Here is a 19,585-nt window from a genome sequence, read left to right as displayed (position 1 = left end):
AAGCTCGCCCACCTTCCTGCTGCATAAAAATGTTGTTTTTTGAGGCATCCATTGAGGGGGGAGGGGAAACTCAATATGTACCCTCCACATATGAAAATTATAAAATAATGTTTGAGGTTTTCATTTTATCTTCCTTCGATATCAAGAAAAATTGTGAGAGCTAAAGAGGCTCTGGTGAGTGCTGAGTGACAGGTTAAAGGGCTCCAATAAAGATTAGATGGTCCACTATCTCCTGAGGAAATTGCATAAAAGTGGTTATTCCCTCTTGCTTCTATTAATTTCCTCTTCCTGGCTGCTTGGAAATGCTTCATAACCTGATGCTGCAGATGGGGACGAGAGGCGCTTTCCATTATCTCAATCACTGCACTGTTTATGAGACACTTAATCTGTTTCTTTATAAAGTAATAGTACTGTAGGTGATGGATTTAGTGTCACTGGAAGTCTACGTGCAGGGATGGGAGGGGAGGGGGGTTGTGAGCATTGTAAGCACCAGGTAATTTGTTACCCTTGAGGCTCTGAGAAATTGGGTGTGCACTTCAAGGTGACCTTCTGGATGTCAGGTAGAGGTCAGATGTACCATTCCTTTTCCTGGAAGAGGCAGGAGATGCTATATGTTGTGCCTGGGGAATGGAAAATACACACATACTTAGGGATGTGTATGCAAGTCTTGTCCTCTCTGCCAAAGTCAAGGGTGGCACAGTGCGTGTGTATGTGTGTGTGTGCGTGCATGCGTGTGTGCTGCTCTTCAAAACCTCAATTTATCATGGTTGAAATGTTCACTTGCAAAGGAAGTAAATCCCCTTTCTATAAGGAACAAAGTAAATGTGGGGCATACTGGCGTGACAAACACAGCTTTCCAAAGTTACATATATCCCACTGACAAAGGCCCTGTGTGAATATATAGCGAGGTGTGTGAGGCACTTTCCCCCCTCCCACCTCTTGCAATAGTGATGAAACCCTTCAGGCTGAGATCAAGCTGGCCACTCTGTGGCCTGATTCCCTTTGCTATCTCTCCTTTTCTTCTACCACTTCCCTTCTTGCTTTGTCTTTCCTTCTCCTTCTGAATCTCCTTCTCTTTGTCAGTCCTGCCCAGTGGAGCCCTCTGTGCAACCACAAGCATAATACAGATCCCGCTGGGTGGAAAACAGTCTTCTTTGGCTCCCACACCAGGAAGGGCCCATCCCAAAGTCTGCCCCTACCTGGGTTCTGCTCTGTTTTCTGGCTGAGGGCCTGGCTCACAGTAGGTCTGAAATAAACATTTAGGTGAAGGACTCCTAACTGCAGTTGTAATGCTCACCATAGCTGCATCGAGAGAAAAGAAACCCCTGAGTTTTGAAATAATGTTGATCAAAGAACTGTGTTATCCACCTCAAAATTATTCGAAAGTTCACACGTGTGTCTGGCTAGACTGTCACAGTATGTAGTCATTGTTGTAAATATAGACTCTTGGGGTGGGTGTCTGTCCAGCCTTTTCCTCTGTGTCCCCCCAGCTGCTTTATTCAGGTGACTTACCTGAACAGACACCATTTGCGTTTTTTCCTTTGGCCTAAATATTTTTTGTGAGAATCTACCAGAAGCTCCAGTTTCATTCTAATTAAAGTTGTCTTTCCTCAAGGGGCAGCATCGTTTTCTTACTCATTTTTCTATGTTAACGTTCTACTAAAATAACCATACTGTTAACTTTTATTTCTTATTAGTAGTGTCTGATACAAGATGAGGAAAAAAAAGTCTTTGTGGATTTGCCTGGCACTTTCACCATTTTTAATGCATTAATTCTATGAGAAAATATAGCATCAGTGTGCTACAATTCACAATCTAAAAGTTTAATAAGTGAACTTAGGAATACTGCTTCTTTATAAATTAAGGAATGTCTAGACACATATTTCATTAAAATATTAATCTGATTAATCTATTAAATAGGAATATTAAAGAGGTTCATCCATTTTATAATTATAGGTAAAATATATTTTTTAGATGTAATGATTTGTCCATTAAGCAAAACAAATAATCTGTGCAAAAACACATTCTTTAATTTTCTTCCAAGATTTATCTGCCCACTTTAAGACTCTAAGCTTCTATTCTGATCCTAAATTTTAAAAGTCCCTACAAAGAAAACTTGTTTTCCAAAAAGGAGTGGGTAATTGGGAGTAGAGAGGAATCAGCATTATACTAAACAAGCACTAAGCTTGCTAGTGCTGGCATATTTTTACACTTGGGTTCTTAAATTCTAATGACCTATAAAAGTTGTGACATGTGTGAGGTCTGTTTTTTCCCAGTAATCCTTTGTAAGATGAGTATTCTCTGTATAGAAATACAAATTGATGTTCTGGAGTATTACATACATTTCCAGTGTTCCCCAACTGGAAACCAGCAGAGTCCAGACTGTTTGGCCACTGCCCAGCACCCACAGCTTTATGGGAGTGGAAGTCATATACCTCCCAGGACCTCTCTTTCCATCATTCTCTAAGCCCCCTGAAGTCCAGCAAGGACCCACTTCCATTTATCTGCTGTCTTTGTAGCAACATCTAGGTTACAAGGTCTTGAGCATATCCAGTTCTGCCCTCCTTTATCAGAAATCTCATAGGGAACTCTTTACAAATACCTTTACCACTTGTGGATATCAGCTTGATTGTTTATGCTGTTAATTTATTAAGTGTAAAGGAAGAAGGCTTTTAAGTGCAGAAGAAAATGAAAATACCTTGGTTTTTTTTTTTTTTTTTTTTTTGACTGATACATTAAAAAAACTATGGTAGGGACCAGGTAAATGAATGAGTTTCATCTCCTTCACCCTCCTGGAACCCTGGACTTTCTAGGGAAGGAGCTGCTACCTTGTTTGGGAAGCCCAGAGTTGGGCGTTTTCTATGTCCTTTAGTTGCAGAATTGAAAGGAATGGAGACAGGTAGCAATGCTGTGTGATGTAGAGTGAAAAGTGTCAAGAGCTTTCAAAGAGAAGTGGAAAGAAGAAAGGAAGAAGAGAGAAATAGAGGGAGAGACTTTACACTGAGTGGGTGTGGAAAGAGATCAGTAAGCCAAATTCTATGGTACTTTGGGTGTGCCATTCAAGATTTCCCTTTGGTCTTTTGTTTGTCAAGACTTTAATAAAAATTTAAATTGTTTTTCTTTCCACAGAACAGTTTCTTTTAAATGTGTTGGGATGGGTCAGCTAGTGACGAGTTTTACATGGTTATAATCTTCAAGAACCAGCTAGGATCATCTAGATAACCTTTACTCCAGTGTGTGGAACTGGAGTCCCAATGGACACTCTACAAATAGGGCTTCTCTATGAGAAAACATAGCATTCTAGCCCATATTTGGACACTCTAAGAAATTTTTCACTGAAGAATGAGATTAATTTTTTAAATTCACAGTTTCAAAATATCTGGTAATAGAACAATCCACAGAACTTGAACTCCATAGATTCTGCCAATCTAGAATGTTCTACTTTAGTTGTTTCCCATCCAAGAAGAGTTCCCTCCGAGGGCACTCCTAGAGTAATGGTTACCTGTTACCTCCCTTTAAATGAGCAAACATCTGAAAAATTTTTCCGAGAATAAAAAACTATTCTTCCTTCTTGTCTTGGTAGAAAAGATATAGATATTTTTCAAGTACCTTATATGTATATCAACACTATCATTTCTCTCACTGTGTGATTCTGGACAACTTTTTTTTAACCTTTCTCTGCCCCGGTTTTTTTTTCTTTTTTTTTTTATTAGCGAAATGGAATGATAATAATAGCTACCTCATAGAATAATACATATAAAGCACTTAACAAGAATGTTCACAGATGGTGGCTACTGCTCTTATTAAAAAATGACCTGCATATTTTCCAGAAGGGAACAATATATTTGGGGTGATGAGCTTTGTATAAGTAGGAACCATTATAACAGTGTTACTGGTCTAGTTCAGAATTCACCGTTATCATTGTGTGAATACACCAGATCAAGAGCTCCTTGAGGGCAGACTTTTCTCTAAATTCCCTGAATCAGGTTCTCAGAAGGGTCATGGTACATGTTTGTTGAATGAATTAATGATGTATGTAGGAAAGCCAAATGAGCTGACCATGCATTCAGCTTTTCTTGGTCTCAAAGAAAGGGTGGGCAAAGCAAGATTCATGGTGGCAGGAAGATTTAGGATCTGAGGAAGGCCTGAGGGAAGCAGGGAAGGCAGGAACAATTGTATGAGGAATCAGTAAGGAGGAGACCAGCGGTTTGGTGTGGACAGTCTCCGTAGAGGAGGCATAAAATCCTGAGGGATGGTCTGGAACCAGACATGTCAGGGCATGGTTCTTCACAAGTCTATAAGGGATCACACAGGAGCCAAGAAAAAATATATTAGAAGAGGTCCCCTGTGGTTACTGGGCTGTACCCAGAGTTCCCAACCTTCTTTACTGCCATGTACGTGATAGATAATACCAAGTGCATGACACATTCTCTGCCTTCAAAGTTATCCTTTTTTACCCTACCCCCAAAAGCATTTCAAAATGCAATTAAGGGAGAATGATGTTGTTAAGGCAGTAACCTTGAAATCACTTTAATTTCTTTTTAAAGAATCACTCATGAATTTTAGTCCTTTACCATCATTCACAATAAGTGCTTATTAACAGGCCACAATGTCCCTCACATGTGTTACAGCATGACATTTAAAAACCGTGGGTCCGATCCATTGTCAACCCGGACACCCTTTCCATCTGGGGACATTAGGTGAGGTTCTGTCAGTGAGTGTCTCAGGGTAAAGCCCTGGCTGTTAACTAGAAGGAAGAGGGAGGGAATAATCATTTATAGAGCACTTATGTCCCAGACACTGAGCTACACATTAGATTCATTTTCTCAATTAAATCTCTCGACACACCTGAAAGGGAAGAATCATTATTCATATTGTTCAAGTGAAAGAGGCTATTGGTACTGGGAAGGTCTATTTCTCTAAGGATGTTTGAAGACTTGGAAGTGTTAAATAGTTTTTTTTTTTTTTTTTTTTTTTTTTTTTTGCTATCTTAAATGCTCACTTTGTGCAAGGGGATATTTCAACATCATTTTTAGGGGGCAGAATCTTTTGTTTTCCCGTTCCAGGGAGGGCCTCTAATGGCTGCTGTTTCATTAACTTGCACATGGTCTCTTTGTGTTCCAGCTTGCCCTGCAGGAATGTTCAAAGCCAATCAGGAAGCTGAGGGCTGCTCTCACTGTCCTTCCAACAGCCGATCTCCTTCGGAAGCGTCTCCCATCTGCACCTGCCGGACTGGCTATTACCGAGCGGATTTTGACCCCCCAGAAGTGGCATGCACTAGTAAGCATATAATGAGGGTTCTGAGCTGGGAAGTTTGCTTTCTTGATATTGCAAATAGTGCTCCTGGGATGGTATACTAAACCTTCATTTGCAACACAAAGCAGAAATGCTGGTGGTGGTGCTGAAATGGATAGCTCCTGCTCTGGGCTTGCAGGGACCCGCTGTCATGTGTCAGCAGCACAATCAAGATTAAGTTCTTCCTTTACCCCCTTTTTCCAGATAGGAGAGAATTTCTCTAACTGGAAAAAGACATTTTTTTTTGACCACCAAGTAATAAAAATGCCACTTGGAGAGTTCCATTAATTAAAAAACAAATCAAGATCCAATAGGATTTTGCAATAATTTCTAGTAACTGTCTCAGTCACCTCCTCCAAGAAGCCTCACTTTATCTCAACCTCTCTTTTCACTGGACTTCCTATATCTCTGCAACCAGGCTCCCCTTAGAACTGTGTTCATTTTATTAATTATACAATTTCCTATCTCAGTTACTGAATAGAGTTCCTCATGTACCAGGACCATACATTTACTTTCCAGTGTTCCTTCCAGGGCCCATTATGGTTTAGCATGTGCCCCTATCAATGTCAAAACCGGGAACCTGACCACAGTGTGCATCTCTGAAGAAGAAACTTTTAGGTGACAGGGGTGCTAATGCTTCAGATCTATCATTCTTCCACTCCCTGCCATATAATAAAAGTCAGGGCCCTCCCTGCTGGCACAATGGGTTAAAGCATGGCCTGCAAGCTGGCTGCAGCTGCTTTGGTGTGGGTTTGAATCCTGGCCCTGGAGGTGACCCACATGGCATGGCAGACCTCTTCTGTCTCTCCTACTGCTCCCCTCAGCAGTGTACTTCGTTGATCTGCCTGTTCTGCTCCCCGCTTTGTCTCTGGTGAATCCTCTCACCACTCCTGCAACTCTGTTCTGTACCCCAGTTCTGTATGCATAAATAAATAAATCTTTTTAAAAGGCCAGGTCAGTCATCTTGCCAAAAGTCTGATGTGAGGGGTGTGATACCACTCTTAGGGAGGGGTGGGGGAAGAAAGGGCCTTCTCCTAATCTACTTTCCATTAGTCATGGGGAGGCAGGAAGCACTGCTCTCCTGCACCCTGCTATTGAGAACTTGTTCTTTCTCTTTCAAGTGTAGTAACTTTGAATGTTTCCCAATATCCCCCTTCTATTTAGAGATTATTGCTCCAAGTTAGCCTGTCTTCTATGTTGGGTGTTGTTGTCAGGGTCCCTCTGAGCAGGAACCTTCCCTTCAGTTCTCTGGATCAAATCGCTTCTACCACTTGCAGATTAGAAGGGCACAGAGGAAACTTTTCACACATACTTGCAACTTGATGGACAGAAAAATAAGTGGACTCCAAGTAGAAGAACTTTTTACTCTGGATTTGCAGTGTATGTAACCTTTGCTGGGTAAAGAAGAGGAATGAATGTGTCTTCTAGATCAAGGTCCCAAGGTCGATCAATGCTTATAGATTTGAACTAAGGAAAAGCCCATCCTCCTGTAAACTGATTTCCCCAGAATGCCCCCCTGGTGGATTGATATGAACAGAAATGATTTCATTTATGATGACTAGAGTCCCTGTATTTCTGTTGTGAAATCTTCTCTGCTGATTTCAGAGATTCCTTAGGGGTTCTTCTTTGAGCCTGAGAAGCGTGGTTTAATGCACTTTTTGCAGCATCTCAGTGATGCTGAATCACTCTACCTGGATGTCTGGACCAAGGGTCTCCAGGATTGCTAAGCATATATCCAGGGCCCCATAGCTGCCCTTTTAAAAACATGTTCTTCCACTCAGGAAGCCCCCTCACTGGCCAGGCTTCCTTAAATATCTTGTAGTTCCCCACTTCAGTAGATGCACCCTACAAATCCACTTTTCCCCTGGGTAAGGTCACCTGGAGAGAAGGCAGGCCATTAGCCAAGTGCTCCAAATGCTGATGTGGATCTGCCCTGTCCTGCTACATAGCACTTCTCCCATTTACCTTGCAATACGTATCTTCTAGTCATCTGATGTATGTTCACCAACAAGACTAACTCCTGGAATAACCATGAAAATCCCAAAACCTCTACTCTGCACATCAGAGACCCTCTCTCTGCTCTTCTTAACCGTATCCTGAGACCACCTCACTGTAATCAGAAATTTTACTGTAAAATTTCTCTCCAGTCTCTGGTCCAGCTAGTTCTGGAGTGAAGCCTGCCTGTCTTACATCCTGTGGCCCCATTACAGTCACCACACCTTACCAGACTGGGGATGAATGTTTCAATTGCTTGTGAGCAGCCCCACATCCTTTAAAGAGCTTTGTATACTTATGCTTCCAGAAGGAGCACTAGGGCTGGAGCAGAAACCAGTAGATCAAAATCACACGATCTGTGATGGCAGGTGCAGAGGTAGCTCTTGGATGCACGGTCCAGTCCCACCACCTTGCCCGAAGAGACAAGCACTTGATGAGGGCCCAGAGGCCACAATGCTAGCCCAAACACAAGTAAATAAACCTATTATTTTATTGAGCCTCATTATATATTTGATTTGTTGTGTGCCAGGGAAGTACTGTATGAAAAAGTCAATTTGTTGGCTTTTATAATCTCATTAGGGTTTCCTTTTAAAGCATTCTAATTGGAGGTGCCATCTGTTCTTTTAAAAAGGCATCGCACATCACCACAGTAAATAATTTTTCAGATAAAGGAGCATATCTGGAAGTGTTGAGGCCAGACAGAGCCCTATACCATGGCTTTGGGGCTTTGGCTGGTTCTATAGATGGAGTGCGGCAGCCTGGCCCTGGCTCGGACCTGCCCGCCTGAGACAGTGGCTGGGGTGTGTCCAAGTGCTCATTTACTCTGCACAGGTAGGTGCTGAGTAAGTGCAGAAAGGCTCTAGAAGCCTTCATCTCATCAACAAGTTATGGCCTAGTGGGTCACTGGGAGAACCCAGGGTCAGAGACACTCTGTCTTTATAAAATGTGCAAGATAGTGAGCATCTATAGTGCTCAGGTCCTCGGGCCAGCTCAGATCTAGCAGGGCTTTAAGGCTGGCTTGTTGTATCATGTTTGAGATTCTCATCATGTAATGAGGTTATACCAACAGATCCACTCATCTAACATTCGAAAACTCTATGAAGAATTTTTTATATGACGTGCTCTTTTACATGAAGTTAAAATACCTATCGTACAATAAAAATCAGTATTTTAATGACATGTTAATCTCTATCTATACCCACACACACATACACACAAACACACATATATGTTGTTTTATAATGTTAAGATATCCATTCCATCTAAATTAATCTAGACATTGAGAATGCATGACAAGTGTAGCCCTTTGTGGCATTTATCATCTTTTTAATCTCCTGAGAGAGCCTGGGATCTCCTTGACCTCTGAGAGGCCCTAGCCCTGTGACTGCAGCCTTGTCCTCGAGAAGACTCATGGACCCAGCAGAGACTTGGGTGCCTCCAGGGCCATGTCGCAGGGGCCAGTGTGGGCTCTACGTGAAGCAGGAGGGACTTGGCGTGCTCTGAGTCTGAATGTGCTGATGTGACTGCCGCTGGCCTTCAGACACAATACCCTTCTCCCTTCTTCTATTTCCTGGAAGTTCTGGATCTGCTGTAAAACACCTGGCTGACTGCTTCCTTGCCCAGCTGTGACCCAAAACAGGGCTCATATTAAGAAGGAGGCCCTGTCACCCTGAGGGCTCTGGAAGGAGAGAAGAGCAGGCTGAGAAGGCTGTTGTAAGATTTTAGAATGCATGAGGCCAAGGACCGCTCTCAAAGAAAAATGATTGTCTAAGTCATGTATGCAATGAGGTAGGAGCTTGGGGGATGGATCGAGCAGGTCACAGGCATTCCTTTCTCTTCCTGCTAACAAAGCCTTGCCATGAAAGAAGAGTGTGCTATCAGTGGGGATCACTTTTTGATGAGGAGTCACTCACAACAGGGACCCCTTATGGCAGAGCTCAGGAGGAGAGGTGAAGGATGCTGCTCACCAGGTTGTGGGCTAAGGGCCTTCAGCTGCACAAGTCACTGCCTTCCTCCTCCTGCTGTCTCCCTGGCCATGTACCAGAAACCTGTATGGTGTCCTGGCATCCCTAGACTCCCCCCACTTAGCTCAGTCCTGGGAAGGCTCATTGAATTGTCAGTTGCATGTCATGGCTGGAAGAGGGTTTTTGGCATCTCACATAGGAAAGTTTGGTTCTTCACTCTGTCTCTATTTTCTCTGTGACCTTGCACCAATTTCTTAACTTCCTTACATTCTGGCATTTTATTCTCACAGTCTGATAACAATGTGTGCTTTTTCTGGGTTGTGATGAAGATTACACAAAACAGTATCATAGATTCTTTGGCAAGGTGCCTGGTTCATAGTAAACGTTCAATGGATGTTAGAACTTGCTTTGGTTACATCCTTGGAAAGTGTGAAGATTGTAACAGTTATGGAAACTTTCAGCATGATAAAATGTTGGAGATCTAAAAACAAAAGTGGCATCCTCAGAAGAAGCCCAGGTTTGACACTGTCCCTGAGTGTCACAGCAGAATCCATCCTGTGGTCCAGATCACACAGTTACCCTGGCCTGGCCTTCCTGATGAAAACCTATGAGAAGGTGACAGTCACAGAGACCAGGCATGCTGAGGGGTAGGAGGGAGGCACCGTGACACAGAGAGTTCTAGAAGCCCTATGCTGTCTCCTTTAAGGACAGGTAGGACAGGTGGCTGACAGCGATGGCTTTCAGGTCTCAGGGAACAGGGTTTCCTTGACTCTTTGGGTTCAACAAGTTCCTTACCACAGCAGGGCCCAGTGGCACAGGAAGCATTATGGGTCAGCTGGAGAGGGACCAGCCAGGAGCACGTGAGGAACAGTGGGCCGTGTGAAACCAAGCTCTGAAACACACGTCTTTGGTTTGAAATAATTCCTAGTTTATTGGGGGATGAAATGGAAAGAAAGAATTTATGAAGCAGGGCGAAAATAGATAATTATGCCTTATAAAATTGCTGTCTGTGGATAACTATGCAGGACTGGTCTAAAAATAATTACCTTGTTACATTTCTGACCACAAACCCCCCCCCTTTTTTTTTGTCACCCACATGGGAGGAACTTTGATGGATCCCGGGAACAACCTAGCGCCTGTCTTGTTTCTTCATCCAATGCAGTGGGTTCCTCTCTGCAGTTTTAATCATAGAAATAATATGAAGAAGCTCTGGAGATCATTGTCCCTTTGGGCCACCTGCTGTCCCTCTGGGGTCCCTTGGGGTCATCCCTGACCTACACCCTGAGTCACACAGAGAGGAAGCAGAGCTGGGTAGCAAGATGGGGGCTTCGGGCTTGGATCTTGATCATGTGCCACCATCTTGTCACTCACCACATGGCAGCTTCTCTGAACACAAGATTCTTGTGGGCAGCATTGGGCTTGATGAGTCTCAAATTAGATGGTTGTGAGAATGAAATGGCAAAATATCGATGAAGCCCCAGCATGAAAATTCAGGTCTGTCTTCCCCCAATATCATGACCTACATACAGAAAAAAGTAACATTTGGCAGCTTTTAGGATGAGGTTGAGTTTGGTCATGGCAATGATGGTGGTTCGCTCTTACTGTCACTCGTGAGTGCCCCTCCCACAGAGAAGGGGAAGATTCAATTCTTCCCCCCCCATCTCTTTATACACCAGATCCTGTCCTTTAAGTTCATGTTTTGTCCAGTAAGGGCTGACAGCCAGTTCCTTCTTTCACCCACCAGCCCAGGGTTGCAGCAGAGGCATCATGCCCCAGAGGGCCTGCCAAGGTGGTGGGGCTGCCCAGATTGTGGTTTTCCCAGGCTGGCGAGGTGAAATGTCTCCAAGGACCCTTGCTTGGACCACAGGGTGGTAAGGGCATTGGGGTGACAGGGCAAGAGAGCTTTCCTCTGCCAGATGTCTTGTGCAGACAGCCCAGGGGCCTTTGGAGCAGTGTGAACGTCTGCAGGGACATCAGCTCGTAACCCCCCATCCTGGATCCTGCTATGTCCCTTCCTGGCAAGATGGTCTGTGATGATTTCCTGCACAGCAGTGGTTTTTAAATCCAGTCTCCAGACAAGCACCCTAAGTGTCACTTGGGCACTTGTTAGAAGTACAGATTTTCAGCCTCTCCCTAGATCTACTGAGTAAGAAACTGTGGGGGTGGGGGTGTGAAGACAGAGATCTGAGTTTAAACAAGCCCTCCAGGTGATTCCAAGGCACACTGAAGTTTGAGAACTTTGCTTTCAAATTAGGTCATGTTCCTCTGTCCTCTGTTTTATGACTCCTGGGGAGAAAAGTGCTCGAGTGAATCCTGCGATGGGAAGTACAAGCTCTTTGCCTCCCCACTAGTGTCTAGTGGGCCAGGCTGGAGACAAAGGCAGAAAGGGACTGAAATCCATGCCTGAGGAAGGGGAGGCGCATGCCAGGTGGGAATGTGTGGGCTTCTGAACTGTGTCTGGGAGGGTCTTGCTAGTTCACAGAGCAATGTCCACCTGTTCTGACCAGGCTTCCATTTCACACTCACTCAGGTGTGAAAGCAAAAGGCAGACTGGTGGGGAGAAGAGGGTGGGGATCAGGAAGCACCATCTGGCTGGAGCCTGCAGCGGGACCAGGGAGGGCTGAGGGGAAAATTGGGGCTGAAGAAAGTGACTGTTGGTGATCATTCACCAGAGCTTGAGTGGGCAAGGAATATGAATGGTACTGGGCCTCAACACTCAGCTGGCCTTTCACCCCACTAGCAGGAAACAGCCCAAGAGGAAGCCTCTGAATGGACTGCCAGGAGGGCTTCTTCAAGCCAAGAGGGCTGGAATGCTCCCAAAGTGACAAACACACGCAACAAACACAAACATAGACACAGGACAAGAATCCAGTATTGTCCACTGGGACTGGCTGGCTTGTCTCCATGCCCACTTTGGGGGTATGATCTTCAACACTATTTAAAAGTAGAACTTACCCTAAATGCTCCACTCATCTAAGCATTACAACCTATTAAAAGAGTGTTCTGGGCCTTCCCTGGTGGCGCAGTGGGTTAAAGCATAGCACTGAGAAGCTAAAGTCACTTCAGCATGTGTTCGATCCCTGCCCCAGAGGTGACCCACATGATCTGCCCTCTGCTCCCCTCAGCAGTGTATTTCATCGATCTGCCTGTTCTGCTCCCCACTCTGTCTGGTGGTGATTCCTCACATCACCCCTGCACCTCTGGCCTGTACCCCAGTTCTGTATGCATAAACAAATAAATCTTTAAAAAATAAACAAAAAAGTTAACTTCACCCATTGCTGACCAAGGCTTTGGTCAAAGAGACACCATGCCTCCCCTCCTGGAGGTGATGGGCTGCCAGATTTTACCCTGATACATGATCCATGTTATGCATAAAAAAGTATGTTCTGTGCTTTTGAGGTCAAGGTAGTCTGTGCTCTCCTTTGGTGTAATTCAGATCAACGAGAATCACAGGGCAACAAGCTGTTTCACCAGGTGCCTGGATCGGATGGTTTACACACTTAGATCAGCATGGAGGGAGTGTGACTGTAAGCTGAAAGCTATTTATAGCTGTCACTGCGGCTTCAAGAAGGGTCAACATTGCCTGTGTGAATGCGCTTTCACACTTCTATAACCCACAATTTCTTTTCACAGCTGCTTGATCCAAGTGGGTATAACCCGAGGAGGCACTGAGTTTTAAGCTAATAGCCAGGCACACCTGCTAACGTTTTTGTTTCAGCATTTCATCCTGAAAGCATTGGGAGTTATTGCTTGCTAACATTCGGAACAGCCTTCTAGGTCCTGCCACCCCGGCTCCTCCCCAATGTCACTCTTACTTCTTTAACAACCCTAAGAGGTGGCCATTTCTCTTGGATTTTTCTGAGTGTGTGTGATTCGGTGGTTCCCTGCCGCTGCCAGGCAGCCCTCATCCTTCACTTGGGTTGGGCAACCTTCCTCCACCACTCACTGTTGGTTAACCATTGAAGACCAGTGTCCTATAGGTCCTATAAGGCCAACTTCTTCCTCTTTCATTCTTCAGCCATTCATTTTATTTATCTATTCATTCATTTTTAATATTTTAAAGATTTATTTATACATACAGAACTGGGGTACAGGCTAGAGCTGTGGGGGTGGGGGTAAGAGGATTCACCAGGGACAGAGTGGGGAGCAGAACAGGCAAATGGACTGAAATACACTGCTGAGGGGAGCAGCGGGCAGATCAAGAGAGGCCTGCTGGGCCATGTGGGTCACTCCCTGGCTGGGGACAAACATGTGTTGCAGTGGCTTCGATAGCTTCTTAGTGCTGTGTGTTAAACTGTTGCACCAACAGGGAGGGCCCTCATTTTTAATTTTTTAAACTGGTTTATATCGTTGCTTGTATTTTGGAATTACAGGACCCCGCCCCCCTCTAGTATGTTGCCATTGTGTCCCCCCCACTAAAGCACACTTAGTCCACCCCATAGTCCATTGTGCTCCTCCCCACTTTTTGTGGATCCCTCCTATCTCCTCATCTTTGAATGCCTCAGTTCTATAGTTTGCTTTCAAGAGTTAGTTGTTGAATTTGGCTTTAACTGACCTTCTGTCTAGTTTTTCTATACTCCACACATAAGTGACACCATCGAGTATTTGTCTGTCTTCTTCTGACTTGTTTTGCTTAACATAATCCCTTTCAGCTATAGCCATCAATGACATGGATTTATCATTTTTGATAGCTGAGTAGTATTCCGGTACGTGTGTATATGTATGCCTGTGTGTGCATGTGTATACCACATCTTCTTGATTCACTCATCTGTTCTGGGGCACTTAGGTTTTTTCCTTAGTGTTGCTTTTAATAAAAGTGCTTCAGTGAACCTGAGTGTTCAAGTTTCCCTTTGCATTAGTGCTTTTGTGTCCTAGGAGTGGAATTTCTGAATCCTTTTTAGACCCATATTTGAGAAATCCCCACTCTACTTTCGGAAGGGGCTGGGCCAGTCTGCATTTCCACCAACAGTGTAAGAAGATTTCTTTTTCTCCACATTCTCATCAGCACTTGTTGTTTTAGTCTTTTTAGTATGGGCCATTCTCACAAGAGTGAGGTGTTATCTCACTGTGGGTTTCACTTGCGTTTCCCTGTAGGCTAAACCTCTGTTATATTATCTATTCCCCAAAGTACATGATTTTCTGAGCCCTCCACGTTCCCGACTGACCTCTTCTGAATCTCACATTTATCAATAAATCTGTCAAAATATGGCTGCCAGAATGAAACCTGTGGTCCTGACCCCAGAGCAGCGTTTGGTGAAGGGTGATAGACGTTCTCCTGTGACTGGAGACTGCTGATTGTTCACTGTGGTTTCACCCCCTGACGTAGGGGCTTCTGCCGGACGTACTGCTCCCTAAACATCACTTTTCATTTGTCCCTTCAGGAAATGCTGTCCATTTGGTTCCCTCCTTTTCTGAATTTATACATGTGGCTTCAGCTATTTTGCCTTGTGGATTTAAGCAGTGTGCTCATTTTGAAAACTGATTTTTATAGTCTTTCCAATAAGAAGCATCATTGTTAGTAGTGTGAACTCAGGTGTGTTGTGCCTGGGTTCAATTCCCCTCCTGCCCCATGGGGCAAGTGAGATGGCTTCTCTGTTTTCAATTTTCTCATACAGAAAATAGAGTAATGGTGTCTGCCTCCCTGTACTGTCAAGGATGTTATGTGCAATGATATTCTTAAAAACAGTATTTGGCATACAGGAAGCATTCCATGAAAGTAAACTATTTTATTTTATTAATATTATTGTTATTTTCAAAACAGTTAAAATCCAATTGCTGGTACTGTCATTCAGCCAGTTTCCTCTTTATTCTCAAGTATCTAGGTACTTTTTCTGTTAACATTGTTGAAATATAGTATGTTCCCGGTATCTCTATACATTTTTTCCTGTAGGTTCATAAACTTGTAGAAAAAGAAACCATGTTATTTGTTCTGACTTCTATTTAGAGACACATGTTTGTTCTTGTCACTCTTCCCTGAAGCTCCCAAAGCACTGATTTCAACTGGGTAGTTTTAGAAGTAGACGGGGATTGAAGTAAAATTTACTCGTTTAATTTACTCTCCTCTCTACTTTGAAAATCAGAACAACGATGTCCCCCACCCCATGGCAACAGGGCCCTCTGTTGTCATGAATACTCCTTGGTGGTCACAGGCAGTGGTTCTGATGTCAGATGTGCAGGTTTTGGTCCCAGGTGTAGCTGGCCTGACAGGGATGCTGGAATTTGGATGCCAGAGTTCAGGATTCTCCAATCTTTCCAGCTTCAGTCTACTCCTTAGAGGAGAAAAGGGTCAAAAGCAAGTGGCTCTGTATCAGCTGTCCCCTGCCCTCATCTCCTGATCCTCAGAAAGGAGGCTGCCTTGCTCTGAATATCTTACACTGGTTAGAGGTATTCAAGGGTAGGAGTCTCTCTGCCTACTCGACTGGAAGCTCTTTGATACCCTGTGCCAATTTTTACCCCCTCCAAGGCCTTACACAAAGGTTCTCAGCACAGCAAGTATAGGAAGCTCTGCTGTTGGGAGCCAGAAGAGGAGGGTTAGTCCTCGGCTGTGCTCCAGCTTCAGAGTGTGGCCTTATGTGGGTTACCTGCCTCTCTGAACCGGTGTCTTTTCCATACAGGGAGGGAATTTATTATGCCAGCTGTGATACAGTGTGTGAAAGACTAAAGTACTAGACATATGATGAGCACTCAGTTGGACTCTCTGGCTTGTTTGTGCCCAAAATCACCTCTGTGATTGTGACAATCAAGTGTCTGACTCCACAACCACATTCGGGAGGATGATTTGCCTCACAGAGGCTGAGGGATAAGGCCCCAGCCACTCGGACTTAGGCATTCTGTGGAGAGATCAGGGAACAGCAAAAGCAAGCACTGACCCCCTTTGTGGCTATGGGTTTAGCTCTAAGGGAGATGCCCAAGGGGTCCTCTTGAACGGCCCCTCTGGCTGCCTCCAAGCTCTGCTCATCTGGAAGTGGTGACACGGGATGCTGTGTGCCTTGGAGTAGCATGAGGCCTACATCACAGCTCTGCTGAAACTTGGTGTGGGTTGTCTCTATGAGGCCAAGCATACACAGACAGGGTGGGGAGAAGTCAGGGAGCAGTGGAAAACCATGGTCAGCTCCAAACTGGCAGGAATCAGTGAGCAGATTTGGAGACATCTTAGTATCTGCAAATAGGATGCTAGCCAGCCAAGGGAGACTGTATGAGGTGAGACTTCTCTGTCTCTGAATGAAATGCAGGCTCTGTGTCCCTGCCCAGTGAAAGGGCCCACATGGAGCTCTGGTGAGGTTAGCCATGCTCGTGCCTGCTCCTCTGTGCAGGCAGGCCATGTACTGCCAAAGCCACGGGACAGAGATATCTCCTCAGTGGCCCCCAGAACTGTGTATCACGGGTCTCCAGCATCCCACAAGTGATCAGATCCAAAGTGAATAGCAATGAGCCTGACAGCATAGCTGGCATTGTTTAAGGTCCTGCCACATGTTAGGCATTGTGCTCCTTTCAATGATAGCTGAAGTTTTTAAAAATTAAAAATTCAGTGTTTTCAATGATATAGATTACTATCACAGACTATAAAATAGGTACATTTTTTATCCCCAGCTTGTAGATGAGAGCACTGAGCCCTGAACGGGTACATCACCTGCCCCATCTCACGTCAATGAGGGCAAAGCCTGGATTTCCATGTGGACCTTACTGGGCTCAGGGCTCTTGACTTCAGTGCCAGGATGTTTCCCACAGGAAGGACCATTACCTCTGAGGTAACCTGGAGCCAAACGAATAGTGAAGCTTTGTGTGAATACAGGGAAGGACAGAATTTGAATGGCTAAGACCTGTCATGGGTTCTCTATGTTGGCAGCTGGGAATCATGACTTCCATGAGACTGGAAAAGAGAGGAGTCCTGAATGGGGGAGGCAACAGCAGTCTCTACCACGTTATGCCCCATGGGTGGGTATACAGGAAGCTCCTCTGTTTCACTAATATAAACAACACTGCCGTGAAAGTGCCCAGATTTACCTTGGAGCCCATTTCTTGTATTTGTGGAAGAAATTCACCTAGAAATAGAATTGCTGGATTGCTGGGCATGTACACTCAGAAAGTCCATTGACATTACCTAAGTGCTTTCCCAAAGTGCTCAACCAGTTTACAACCCTACTTCTCTCTGCTCTGGCCCAACTGGATGTTATCAAGATATCAAGTTTTAGCCATTTTGGCTGATACCTTAGACATCTTGATTAGTATTTCCCTGATTATAAATGAGTACTTTTTTATAAATGTATTTTTTCTTTTCTTTTAAATGGCTTATTTATTTATGCATACAAGAACTGGGGTATAGGCCAGAGATGCAGAGGGTAAGAGGATTCACCAGAGACAAAGTGGGGAGCAGAAAAGGAAGGTCAACTGAAATACACTGCTGAGGGGAGCAGCAGGCAGGTCAAGAGAGGTCTGCTGCACCATGTGGATCAGCTCCCTGGCTGGGGATCAAACTCATGCTGCCGGTAGCTGTGGATAGCTTTATCGTGCTGCACTTTAATCCGTTGTGCTACCAGGGAGGGCCCTGAGTGTGTATTTTCCATATATTTTTTGACCAATTTATTCTGTAGCCTGAGAATTGTCTGCTTATAATCTTTTTTTCTGTCTTTAAAAATTTTTTTCTAGATGCCTGATAATGCCCCCAACCCTCCACTTATTTGTGGTCTTTTTTTTTTGGGGGGGGGGTCCAAGGTTTTTAATTAGTGACTCAAAACTGATCATCTTCTTTCTTCTTTGGGGGGTTTGTCTTGCCTTGTTAACCTTAGTTTTGTGTATTTCTTCCCTACTCTGAGTTATAAATATAGTCTATTATTTTCTTTTAGTTCTTTACATAATGTTTATATTTGACTTCTTTTTCCATCTGGAATTTATTTTTGTATAGGATGTGATACTGATATTCTTATTTATCTCATTATAAACAATGTCCTTTGGCTCCACCTGAATTTTCCACATTTAGTGAGATGTTTCTTTTATTATATACTAAATGCTGGTACATATTTGTCTAAGGGTGATAGCTTCACAGTATGCTTCAATATAGTAAACCAAGTCTTTACATATTATTTATTATCAAAAATATCTTTCATCTTCTTTTTCTACTCCCCTTCTTCCTTCTCCTTCTCTTCCTTTGTTCTTTCCCCTCCTTCTCTTCCTCTTTTTCCTCCTCACTCTCCTCCTCCTATTCCTTATTTCTTATTCCTCCTACTACTTTCTTTCTTTCTTCTTCTCCTTCCTATTTTCACTTTGCCATTTCTATTTTAGTTTTCATCAAGGTGAACATTGGAATGAGTCTAGCACTTTCACTACTTACTATCAAATTGAGGTTGGTATTGCTTTAAATACATGGATTACTTTGGGGAAGACCTTTATCTTTATGAAATACAACTCTCCATTCAAGAACATGGCTCTCATGTCTTCTTTTATACTTTTGTGCCTTTCAGTAAAGTTTTATTATTGTCTTCATACTGGTATTACATAAACATTTTATCCTAGACATTTTATAGGTTTTCTGGCTGTTGTGAATGGGAACATATTTCACTATATATTCAAGCAGGTAATGAGTATTGTTAACAAATGACTTTAATGGTGGACCAGTACATCTCCCACCACAGAAGAAATCAGATACTGGCCAACCAGTATAGACTATAGAAGACCTTGCAATCAGAAACACATGAATCTAAGTCTTCCTCCTATTATAAGAATGACAGTGACTATGAAGTGCCATAATCTTACTTTATTTGGAATGACCTATAACTTTATGGAAAGAATATTTACCTATTCCTTTTTTTTGTTCCTTTAACCTTCAATTATGTCTTTGGAACCTGGACCACAGTGGCTTGTCCAATCTGACACAGATGGTTATCTTCTCCTAAAAGACACCCTGGAAAGCCCATGCCCTTCCCTGCCCAATGCTTACCATCTGAGAGGTCACAGTAGGTTGTGCACTGTGTGCTGAGAGTGGCCCTGGGGAGCAAGATGTCTCACCTGGGAACAATCATGGGAGCAATCATAGGACTCCAACCTCTGATGGCGCTTGGCTCAGGCATGCCAACCACGTCTCAAGATGCATCAGTTTCCTTGTTTTAGATTCCTATCCACATTTGTACCTGTGTGAAGGAATCTTAAAGCCCTGGGCTATGTCAGTTTATGTTGGATAACTAGATAGTTTGGGTTGCATCTGTTAGAAATGACATGTCAGAACAAGTTGCTCTATGGGAGACCATGCCCAAGTAGGGTCTATCCTTTTGTTGTGCCACAGACTGAAGTATATCCCAAAGTTCTTTGACTTAAGAAGTCTTTGACTGGCTTAAGCC

General features: G+C 43.8%; 1 protein-coding gene across 3 annotated transcripts in view; it reads left to right on the top strand.

The window, feature by feature from the left end:
• Positions 1 to 19,585, top strand: part of EPHB1 (EPH receptor B1) — a 416,952-nt gene that overhangs the window by 267,234 nt on the left and 130,133 nt on the right. For all 3 annotated transcript variants that reach the window (XM_012724944.1, XM_012724945.1, XM_004682182.1), the window contains one exon: positions 5,125 to 5,280. In XM_012724944.1, the coding sequence (XP_012580398.1) occupies positions 5,125 to 5,280 (156 nt within the window). The remainder of the gene's footprint in view (positions 1 to 5,124; positions 5,281 to 19,585) is intronic.

Source organism: Condylura cristata, unplaced genomic scaffold (genome assembly GCF_000260355.1).
Source record: "Condylura cristata isolate star-nosed mole 26May11 unplaced genomic scaffold, ConCri1.0 scaffold00014, whole genome shotgun sequence".
NCBI lineage: Eukaryota > Metazoa > Chordata > Mammalia > Eulipotyphla > Talpidae > Condylura > Condylura cristata.
This window is presented reverse-complemented; position numbering and strand designations above follow the sequence as displayed.